Here is a 12,298-nt window from a genome sequence, read left to right as displayed (position 1 = left end):
TGTATGTGGTCGATAATGGGTGTTTGTGTGTACCTGCGCCACAGAGCCCACTTAGGTCTTCTCCCAGTGTGTATGTGGTCGATAATGGGTGTTTGTGTGTACCTGCGCCACAGAGCCCACTGGGTCTCCTCCCAGTGTATAAGGTGTGTATGTACCTGCGCCACAGAGCCCACTAGGTCTTCTTCCAGTGTGTATGTTGTCTATAAATGGGTGTTTGCGTGTACCTGCGCCACAGAGCCCACTTAGGTCTCCTCCCAGGTGTGTATGTTGTCTATAAATGGGTGTTTGCATGTACCTGCGCCACAGAGCCCACTTAGGTCTCCTCCCAGTGTGTATGTTGTCTATAAATGGGTGTTTGCGTGTACCTGCGCCACAGAGCCCACTAGGCCTCCTCCCAGTGTGTATGTTGTCTATAAATGGGTGTTTGCGTGTACCTGCACCACAGAGCCCACTTAGGTCTCCTCCCAGTGTGTATGTTGTCTATAAATGGGTGTTTGCGTGTACCTGCGCCACAGAGCCCACTTAGGTCTCCTCCCAGTGTGTATGTTGTCTATAAATGGGTGTTTGCGTGTACCTGCGCCACAGAGCCCACTAGGCCTCCTCCCAGTGTGCATCCAGTCTCGTTTCATCCTCTGCAGGAGCCTCAGGGCCGTCATGGACACCAGGTGAGTCTTCTCCCCAAACTCCAGCATGTGAGCAAAGCGAGGGATATACAGGCAGGGATCTGAAACATTACACACGTTGTTGTAAAACAAGGTTTCCCTTAGGCGGAATATACGGTTGTCACAATTATTACATACTTGTCTAATCGCAATTATCTTAGATAATCGCAGTTATTTTGTCATAATCGTCATAATCGTTTCCAAGTTGAAAGATGTTCATGCATAAAAAGCAGAAATAACAGATCTACAAGCTTACAAGCTTGTAGATCATCTATTTCCGCTATTGTCTAACTTGTTTAAAGTGTAAAATGTATTTAAAAAATGGCAGTAATTTCTTGGTATATTTCAGTTATTTGTCATATCGGCCCTGTTTTCCCATTATGAAGCCTAAAAGACAAACAGAAATGTAATTTATAATTTATAATTTTCCAATTTCCAACTTCAATAACACAATTAAAAACCCATTTTGGGGCGGGAACCCCTTTTGGTGTTTTAAACATTATGTTATAATTTAGCTATTGAAAAATAGCAGATCCACAAGCTCATAGCGCGCCACTCGGTGGCGCGCTATGAGCTTGTAGATCTGCTATTTTTGAAAATAATCGTGAATATGTAATGCAATGATTAATTGGCCATTAACCCATTTAGACCTAGTGTAACCTATACGTTGTTTTACCTTAAATGTCGGCTGCGCCCTCTGTGTCTCATATAACAACATCATTTATTTTTTCATTTTTTTAATACAAATGTGAAGGTTTTCACTTTTCAGAATACCTTAGGTTAGGTTTTAGGAGGCGTTCTTTTTAGAATCGGCCTCAGGTCTAAATGGGTTAATTTTACACATAACCAGCCACCGTGGTCGATTATTAAAGGTATATTCAGTGATTTGACTTAATCTAAATCACTTATTTTTTATTTTTTTCTGGATAATCCTCCCTACTATAGAGTGTGCTGACCATATAAGGAGCTCCTCCCTGTCCCCAGTGAGCCCCTGGGGTCAAAAAACCCTAGTTTCAGTTTTGGTGGCGGGTGGCAAAGCCTTCATCCAATCAGGATGAGAGGGGCCTTCCTCCGATCATGATCGAGTGGGGGCGGGCCTTGGTGCACATGCTGTTGGCCTGTTGCACTTCCCCCCACTGTAGAGCGTGCATGTGCACATTTTGTTACCGGGGCGGACTGGGTGGTTTTCCAAATCACTCAAATCACTGAATGCTCCTTTAATATTACTATTTGGATAAATAAATGGTAAATGGTGCATTTATATAGCGCCTTTATCCAAGGCGCTTTACATAGATTGTGCATTACATTCACCCATTCAAACACACATTCATACACCGATTGCGGCGGAAGCCATGCAAGGTACCAAACAGCACATCGGGAGCAATTTGGGGTTCAGTGTCTTGCCCAAGGACACTTCGACATGTAGACAGGAGGAGCCGGGATTCGAACCGCCGACCCATGGATCATTGGACGACCTGCTCTACCTCTTGAGCCACAGTCGGCCCATAACATGACACAACATTGCAATACGTCTTTTATAGCCATTTCCCCATTGAGACCTGAGACCAGATTCTACAAAATGTCTTCTAAATTATGACAAACCTATGTTTCTATTTATATACCAGTGGTTCTCAAACTATTTCATGTCAAACACATTTATCTGTATTTGGCCACAGACCCCCATCTGAAAATATGTTGTTCCAGGGACCCCCCAGAAGCAAAGATTTGAGTTAAAAACTTTTGCTGTGAAATAATATATATATATATATATATATATTCAAAGGTTTGTGCCACATTTTCACGATCTTTCAAAAATAGCAGATCTACAAGCTCGTATATCTGCTATTTTTCAACAGCTAAACTTCCAGATACGTTCCAGGTATTAAAACATTGGTTAAAACGTTGTCAATGTAGGCTAGTCATTATTTAGTCACAAGCACTTTTCCTTCAGGATCCTGTCACTTATTTTAATTGCATTGCGACGATAGCCAATCTACAACTCTTTAAGTTTACACATTGAGTATTTAGTCTAAATGTTGACCAATAGAAAGACAGTATTTACAGTACCTATAGCACGGGTGTTGACCAATAGAAGGACAGTATTTACCTATACCTGTAATGTTGACCAATAGAGGGACAGTATTTACAGTACCTATAGCACGGGTGTTGACCAATAGAAGGACAGTATTTACCTATAGCTGGGGTGTTGATACAAAGCTCTCTGGCCAATAGGAGGAAGGTCTTTCCCAGGATATAAACGTTGACCTGAGGACGGAAAGGTCAAAGTTCACACACAATCACATTTGACCGTTGCTGTGTACGTTCATAAGTCAGTGCTTTAATGTCGATTGGATCGATAATAAAAAACAAATAATAAAATATAATCACATTTTCATCAATATATTGTGTATATATGTAACATTTGCGACATGTGAGTTTGTTATTCTGCTATCGTTGCTATTTTTTGAAATAAAACATGGCATTCAAGTGGTTCATCATCGATGAATTGATTTACAAAACAATTATATTATTGGATTAATCTTCCGATTCTTCCGAGAAGAATCACTAAGAAGAAAGTAATTGATAGTTGCAGCCCTAGCAGTGGTAACAAGCTAGTTGATAGCCAGTATAGACCGGTTTAAACCAGCATATAAGGCACGCTGGGCAAGACCTACGCTGTAGAGTGCATTGCTGGAATTGGTAACAGGTGCGGTCGCCCCAATTCCATCTCGCCCCAGCTTTTTTTCCACCGACCTCACACCGACAGCTCGGTGCGGCGGTTCTTGTATTATTTATTTTGTTTTACTGAGAATAAGGTTAGAAATATAAGTTTAGGGTTATTCATAGTTTTACCGGGGTTAAGTTTAGGAATAGGGTTAGGTTTAGGCATCGCTTTACTGAGGTTAAGGTTAGGTTTAACCGTTTAAGCATCATTTACTTTAGGAATACCAGGCAGCGCTGTTCCGCCGGCCGTATGCCCGGGGCGAGTTGGTAAAGGGGCGAGTTGTTTGGTATTCCTGGAATTTGGCCCCGAAGTAGTGGGAATTTGGCGGAAGTAGCGCTCAAGGAAATGACGTTGACGCTTTACAAATCTGTTTACATTCTCCGTGTATGATGCAAGTGTTGTGATTGGTCAAAAAATATCGTATCAAGGGGCGGGGGGGGGGGGATACATCTGGCGGATGTTCCGGACCGACATTTCTGTCTATGCCCTCTCTGCCTTATATTGTGACCAGGCTTTTCTCTTCGCAGACGAGTATAGGCTGGGACCGAGGCTACATAGAAGGTGTTCCTCCTACCTGCAGAAGGTCACTGAGGTCGAGTAGCATGTCTGTAAGGCAGTTGAGGAAAGTCTGCAACTTCAATTCAATCCAGTGGGTTTGAAAACAACCCCTCTAGCAGCCCCTGATGAACAGATGATGTTTGGCAACATTATGTTGACGTCCAATTGTTTGTCTTATGCCTTATGTCTTGTGTATTGTTTCATGACATAAATGGATAGAATTTAAGGGGGAAAAAACAGCATTTCTCCTCATTAACCCATTTAGACCTGCCTTTCATGACAGTTTTCTGAAAACCCTATGTTTCTTTATCAGTGGTTCTCAATATTTCATGTCAAGGACCCCAGAAACTATATGTAATCGGCCACCGACCACCATCTGAAAATATGTTGTTCCAGGGACCTAATTTGACTTAAAAGCGCTCGCTCTGAAAGAACATATGTTCAAAGATTTGCGCCACATTTTCACGATTCTTCAAAAATGGCAGACCTACAAGCGAGTGCCGCGCTACGAGCTTGTAGATCTGCTATTTATTCAATAGCTAAAGGGGTTCCCGCCCGAAAAGTTGATGTTTTGAGTGTTTCACTGAATGTGAAATGTGTGTGTGTGTTGTTTTAATGGAAAGGATACGTGGCGTTCCTTCCGTCCTGCACACCAGATAGAGGCAGGCGGCGATGATGTGGGCCATCTTCCTCCCTCTGGTCAGGTGTTTGCTGACCACCATCTTGAAGAAGTTGAATGCCGTGTCCAGACAGTGCTGGTTCAACTGAAGCTGGCTGCCCAGCTGCTGTATCTGACGCCTCCCTGGAAGACAAGAAGACACAGACACATCCTATATGTAAACACACTAGTACATACATGGGCAACTGGTGGCCCGGGGGGCACATGCAACCCCCACCTTCACTTAATTTGGTATTTAAGCGCTTATGTAAGCGCCTCCTCAGGAGCCACTTTGAACCGATCTGAGACTAGAAGAACAACCACTACAGTCTCATTTTACCGCTTTCCTTGCAACAACAAAGCTACTGCTCTCCCAAATCTGGCTGTGACAGGCCGTCTGACCCCACACTGAATACTATCGCCATTTTATTTCATTGTGTCAACTAAATCCTCCATTAGAGATCGTATTAATGCAATATAGATTCAACGTACTCAACCCTGCACACATTCTAAATATGGCCCCGAAATATTGTACTGAGCAAATGTACTGTTACTACCTCCAAAAATAATGATACCGTAATTATAGTCTTTATTGTCTCCACATCATATATTTTCATTGTCATGGACACTTGTACAGCACATAAAGATTCACGCCTTTAGATATTGTATTTACGGGTCAAAAACGTGTCGCACTGTGACATGTTTTGAGCTTGTAGATCGGCTATTTTTGCTACTTTTGTTTTGTTTACATAGAATGACAAAGTAGGCCAAGGCCATTAATAAGAAATAAGTTGTGGCCTTAATTAATAATAATAATAATAATAAAACTTTATTTGCATAGCACCTTTCATGACATGAAATGCAGCTCAAAGTGCTTTACAGAGCAATGAAGAGAGAAAAAAGAAAAAAGAAAAGAAAAGCAAGGCATAAACATTAAAAAACAAGAGCAGTAATGCAATACAGTGAGGACATTAATAACAAAATAAATTAAAAAAACAAATCAATTAAAAGCAAGGGTGTAGAATTAGTGGATTAGTGGATATATAGTGGCACTCTCCATCATCAAGGTTGCCCACAACCTGCACCAGTATACTGTAGCACTGTATTAGCCTGGAATCTAGGTGGTCTTTACACGAGAACAGTGTTCATAGGAAACGGCAAAATAAAGTATCGTTTGCTGGTGTCCCTTTAGACGAGAACGGTGTTTTCAGGAGGTGAAAACGCAACAAAGTGAAAACACATCCCAGAGTGGAAATCTTTGAGAACGTCGTTTTATCCCTTTTCCGTGTAAACAGGCAAAACAGTGAATCCGCAAAACGTATGACATCATGGCTCACGTTGGCTCACAGCGCACGCCGCATATGTTTATTACATTGATGCAGAGCCATATATGATAAAATGGAGTTCCTGAACAAGCCTCCCTCCTTGCCTACAAAGCGCTGCTCATCAGCGATGGTGAATGTAAAACCATGATGTAAATAAAAAGCCTTGTGATAGGCGGCAGCAGCGTTTATGTAGCCTAATGTATTATAAAATATATAACCATCCTGTGGCGCGCTCTGCCTGCATGCTCTGGGCTGCCTGTCAGCCTGTCTGTCACCTCGATGTGTTAGTAGAAAGCAGGCAGCGAGCGACGGCCACAACCACGTTGTGTTCTGGAATCATTCAAAACCCCAATAGGGTTGCGTGAAGGGGTTCTTCTTCTTGTAAGTGGGTGACTGGTCTATTTGACAGCTCGTTACCACCACCTAGCGACATTATAGCGTTTTCATAAAGTGTGCGTTCTCGTGTAAATTAAGGGTCAATAAATATTGAGAACGCAACAGGACTTTGCCGTTTTATCTGGAGATGGTCGCCGTCTAAAAGAGTCCCTAGACTGATTCACAACGTTTGGCTTTCTCTCACTTCGCTGTCTGGCCAGGGTCCTATTTGACTCGTATTCCAATTACGTAGGCAAGTCAGGAAGTGACTCGTTTTACTTTGGAAAACGTTTTGGGGGGGTTGTACGGTAGATGGCACTCTTGGCTAACCTATGATCCACAGTTCAAGTCCTAGTGAAGCGAGGAACAAGGAAACGCGAAACGGTGCTTATTGGGTGAACCACGTGTTTTGCAAAAAATCACCTCCCTATTGACAAGTTTACCAACTCAGTGGCCTTGTGGTTAGAGTGTCCGCCCTGAGACTGGGAGGTCGGGGTTCGATCCCCGGCCGGGTCATACCAAAGACTCTAAAAATGGGACCCAGTGCCTCCCTGCTTGGCAATGGTTGGATTGGGGGTAAGTCCCTGCGACATACTAGCGTCGTGTCCAGGGGGTGTACATCAAGCTGCCTCACGCTACAGAAACAGGAGATAGGCTCCGGGCCTCATGGCTCCCCCCTGCTCCCCCCTGCTCCGCTCCCTCCACTGGCTCCCAGTCGCTGCCCGCACAGAATACAAAACCCTGATGCTGGCATTCAAAGCAACCAGAGGTATGGCTCCCCCATATCTTGCAAGTATGATTGAACCCTACAAACCCTCCCGCGCACTCAGATCAGCCAATGCAGGGAAGCTGGAAGTACCCTCACTAAAAACGCCGGGACAACGCTCCACACGTCCCAAACTCTTCTCCCTTCTGGCTCCAAAACTGTGGAATGCACTCCCTGTTGCAGTCAGAACTGCAGCATCACTCCCAATCTTCCGCCGTAGTCTGAAAACCCACCTTTTCAGACTCCACCATGGCCCATAGCACTTACCCTACCCCCTTAGACAGCACTTTTTAGACTTAGATAGCATTTGATACATACTTATAGCATGTTATGTAGACAGCACAATAATTGCATTGTATGTAGTCATAGCACTTCATAGTATATATGTACAGCATAGTATAGTATATATGTATAGTTTATATGTACAGTGTCATTATATAGATATGTTCTAGCTACGTTCTTAGCTTACGCATGTTTCTTGATAAATGCTTTTTATATATGTGATGTATTCCCATGCTTTTGTTCTTGCTAAATGTAAGTCGCTCTGGATTAAGAGCGTCTGCTAAATGCCTACATTGTAAATTGTAAATTGGCTCGGCAAGGCTACTTACTATTGACAAGTTGAGTTAAAAATGTTCGCTCTGAAAGAATATATATTCAAAGATTTGCACTACATTTTCACGATTTTTCAAAAATAGCAGATCTACAAGCTCGTAGCTCTATGAGCTTGTAGATCTGCTATTTTTCAATAGTCAATGAATTTAGCTTTCTCTCTCCATTCTGTCACTATAGTAAAACCAAACCAAAACAGGGCGGCGGTGGCTCAGGGGGTAGAGTGGCTGGATGGTAACTGCAAGGTTGCCAGTTCGAACCCGGGCTCCCCTAGAGTTGGTGTCGAAGTGTCCTTGCACTATATATTTCTAAAACTATGAAACATTTCAAAGATGTCCACCGTAAGATGAACCTAAATAGGTTTGAATGGGGTTTCTAGGTGTAAGTATGTAGGACTAGTAGCATGGCAAAGTTTGTGCTATTGCCATTGAGAATGCATTGGGCATTTAAGTTAAATGACAGCAGAAACTGCCTGTCATAATTTCTCCCCCCTCCCTATTCCAAAGCCCCCCCAGGTACATTATATATTTAAACTATTTCCAGCAATGGTACACTTATTTTTTCAGTGGGTAGATCTTGTTGAGCTGGTCATTTTGAAAGTAGATCTCACGTCATAAATGTGTGGGCACCCCTGCTAAAGCATAACATAATGCTTAAAACACCAAAAGGGGTTCCCGCCCAAAATGGATTAAAGGCAAAAGTCATGGGCGGGTAGAATTTATTTTTTACGAAGTTTGCTGGGAGATGAACATGGCATTTTGTAAACAATGACAAATGCATGCAGAAAGAAGGTAGGAAGTCTGCACTCCGTTCTTAAGCTCCCAGTAATTTATTAGGAATCAATGGTCAGGAATCAATTCAACCCCTCCGGGTCTTCATCAGGAATGAGTATACAGCAAAGTAGGCGTGTTTTATATACAAGTCGACAAGCTGTCTTTGCAATGAAGGTAATCAGAGTAGTCAAAAAATGACACACCCACCACATCTACTGACATACAAGCTAACATACAACGTTTGTAGAGCATAGTCAAGTAGAAAGAATATTTGAAATATTAAGGCACTAAGGCCATTTGTAAAACCAATGAATATGGAAATAGTCTGACAAAGGCATGGCACTTATACACTGCAAGGCTACATGATCTCATAGAGACATGTTATTCTTTTAAAATCAATATGAACTGAGAAGAGGGAGTGTAGAAACACAGGGAGGGCTCGTCCGGGATTTGAACCCGGGACCTCTCGCACCCGAAGCGAGAATCATACCACTAGACCAACGAGCCTTGTTTTGGATGCCATCTTCAGTCGGTCACAGCTGTTCGATGCACACGTGACTTTCTTAAAGATGTCAGCGATGGATCAGTTAATACTTTAAAGTTTAAACAGTCACATTCTGAAGATTTAAATGTTTTTGGGAGTGTAGGTTCAAGTCCCACTATGTTTTTTTGCCAATAATTGCTTGTCCAGTGTGTGTGTGTATGTGTGTGTGTACAGTGTATGTGTGTGTGTACAGTGTGTGTGTGTGTGTGTGTGTGTGCGCGTGTACGTGTGCGTGTGTGTGTGTGAGCGACCTGTATCACACGGGAAGGGGAAAGTCAACCGGGACGTATCAATTAAATTCAAAGGAGCTTTATTGACATGAGAAAACAAACGGAACGCCAATAAACGGAACGGAAACAAGCTGAAGCTCGGCAAGCTTCCGCGTGCGTCACAGAAGCTTCCCTTCCCTCGAGATACAGACGCGCGTCCCCGGAGCAGAAGGCGGCGTCTACATGTCTATGGTGTGTAAGATGTGCCGTGTCTGTTGTGGCCGAGGCAATGAGCTTAAAAGGCAAGGGGCTCCATTTTCGTTACCGCTAAACCCCTCATTCCTAAACTTCTTTGCCTTTTTTTACTATTTTGAAAAACATTTTTGAATAGTTCAACTAGCCAATCTACATTGACACGTTGTGAGCTAGACTGGCCATTTTAACTATTCAAAAATGTTTTGCAAAATAGTAAAAAAAAGGGCAAAGAAATTTAGGGATAAGGGGTTTAGCGGTGACGAAAATGGAGCCCAAGGTCTCCTTGCGCAGGTTAGAATCCTGCCTACCACATGTTTTTGCAGAAGGTGGTATTTATCAGGCCATATTCAGGCCATACTCTTCTTGAGGGCCTGATGCTAGGCGGTGTCGTCAGGCTGGTCCCAGGCCTTAGCTCTTCCTTGGACCTACGTGTGGACTATAGAGCGTTGCAGTCCTGCCCCCTACCATGGACCAGGAAATGAATCCCAATGCATTTTTCCCATAGACATTTCAAAAAGTATTTATTTAAAGACGGTTACGCCGCGGACAAAGCCAACTGGAGTCGTGACAACTCATGACAACACAAACAATATTTTGGACCAAACAAATAATTACAAAGAAGAAAAACAACAACAAAAGTGTTGTAACCTGCCGTTTTTTTCTTCTTTCTAATTATTTGTTCGGCCCAAAAAATTGTGTTTGTTTCTATGATTTGTCACGACTCGAGTTGGCTTTGTCCGCGGCGTAAACGTTTTTAAATAAATACTTTCTGAAATGTCTATGAGGAAAATGAACGGAGAATCATTTCCTGGTCCATGGTAGGGGGCGGGACTGCGACGCTCTATACCAGGGACAAGTGACTTGACTTCTTTGACCTACTTGCAGATGATATCAGTGTCAGTCTACTGACTTTTATACATGTTCTTGTGTAACTACAGCATCTGGTATATATCTGCTGCTCAGACACCTTTATAACTTATCTGCAGGTACTACTCAGGTATGTGTAACTTATCTGCAGGTACTACTCAGGTATGTGTAACTTATCTCAGGTACTACTCAGGTATGTGTAACTTTAAATATGTAGATAATATGTCTTTTTTTGTTCCCTTTCCCCCTCGCCCCCACTTCTTCTTCTTCTGTGGAAATAACGATAGGATGCATGGAACCATGCACAGGAACTCATTTAAAGCGCAAATAACATGCATTTTAAAACTGCTTTTAATATTTAATATCATATTGTCTATGTCCCTCAAAGTTATTTCTAATGGTTTGAGCCTCAATCACCACTCTGATATAACCAGTCCTTGTCATTTCTTTCTGGACTTTGAAAGCTGTTTTAGCTGCAATGCCACAATGTCCTGAGGTGGTGGGGGTGCTGATATGCAGATTATTTAATATTTGAGGCATTATAATACTGATGCTAGATACAACCATTCCAATGCCAGCTTGGAAAATCAACAATGGTGGACATTGTAAACAAAGTGGAAATGCAAATTTGGAACTGAACACTGAAGAAGAGGAGGAATTATACAAAGTAGGGTGACATTGATGACATCACGATGAGGACAAAATCAGTTGAGCTGTTCCTGAGAGCAATTTCCATTAAAGCACCTATATGATATGAAAGCCTGATTGTTCGAAATTGGTTATTTGTGGGGATAGAAAACACATATGGGAGCCCCAAAAACACAAAATAAATTGAAAAAGTTGAATTTTATGTTACAGGTCCTTTAACACACTTTTCCCCCCACTTCTGTATACCTGTGATGTGGCAATAAAGCTGATTCTGGTGGTGTGTGTTGCAATCTCATTCCTGGATCAATGTGATTACATTCAAGACTGTGGTAGTTGTGGCCGAGTGGTTAAGGCGATGGACTCGAAATCCATTGGGGTCTCCCTGCGCAGGTTCGACTCCTGCCGACTACGTAAACGTGGCTCTTCTGAAGGTACTTTTGTCAGGCCAAAATTATTTTATATCCTTTTATTATTATATTATTATGCCTGTGTTTTGCTCCAATTATTGGATAATTAGACTATGTTCAAGAAACTAGACTAAACTTTACATTTGACATTCTCAAGCCATGCAAGATGCCAAGCACATGTATTTCTGGCAAAGTTGTCAAGAAATTGGACTGTCGGTATAGTTACAGAATGTCCAATACAGAATTTAGAAGCCAGAGAGCAGCTGACTTGAAGGGCTTATCTGGGGATGGGGATTGAAGGATCAATATAACTCATCAGTCACATTCTGAATATTGAAATGAAATCCTGACAGTTTTCTGAAAAACCCATGTTTCTATGTCAGTGGTGCTCAATATTTCATGTCAAGGACCCCAAAAATATATATATTTGTATTTGTATTTGGCCGCCGACCCCCATCTGAAAATATGTTGTTCCAAGGACCCCCCAGAAGCAAAGATTTGAGTTAAAAACGTTCACTGTGAAAGATATATAATATAATATAATATAATATAATATAATATAATATAATATAATATAATATAATATAATATAATATAATATATATTCAAAGATTTGTGCCACATTTTCACGATTTTTCAAAAATAGCAGACCTACAAGCTCATAGCCCGGCACTCGGTGCCGCGCTATGAGCTTGTAGATCTGCTATTTTTAAATAGCTAAAGTGTAACATAATGCTTGACACACCAAGAGGGGTTCCCCACTTCCCGCCCAGAATCGGTTAATGTGATGGAAGCGAGAAAGCCTTCACTGGCTGAGTGGTTAAGAAAAGAAGATGGGATTAGAGGAGAAATGCTTCAGGATTTTCCTGTGCAGGTTCGAGTCCTACTGACTAGTACTACACCAACATTTATGT

At 42.1% G+C, this 12,298-nt stretch overlaps 1 protein-coding gene across 1 annotated transcript in view; it reads right to left on the bottom strand.

Moving 5' to 3' along the window:
- Positions 1 to 12,298, bottom strand: part of brf1b (BRF1 general transcription factor IIIB subunit b) — a 63,551-nt gene that overhangs the window by 17,537 nt on the left and 33,716 nt on the right. Inside the window, exons 4-7 of the mRNA XM_079526691.1 lie at positions 4,574 to 4,747; positions 3,962 to 3,993; positions 2,855 to 2,927; positions 575 to 724 (exon numbers count right to left, since the gene is read on the bottom strand). Of these exons, the coding sequence (XP_079382817.1) occupies positions 575 to 724; positions 2,855 to 2,927; positions 3,962 to 3,993; positions 4,574 to 4,747 (429 nt within the window). The remainder of the gene's footprint in view (positions 1 to 574; positions 725 to 2,854; positions 2,928 to 3,961; positions 3,994 to 4,573; positions 4,748 to 12,298) is intronic.

Source organism: Electrona antarctica (assembly GCF_951216825.1).
Source record: "Electrona antarctica genome assembly, chromosome: 17".
NCBI classification, from domain to species: Eukaryota; Metazoa; Chordata; class Actinopteri; order Myctophiformes; family Myctophidae; genus Electrona; species Electrona antarctica.
Note: the sequence above shows the minus strand (reverse complement) of the source record. Positions and strands in the feature narration are given on the sequence as shown.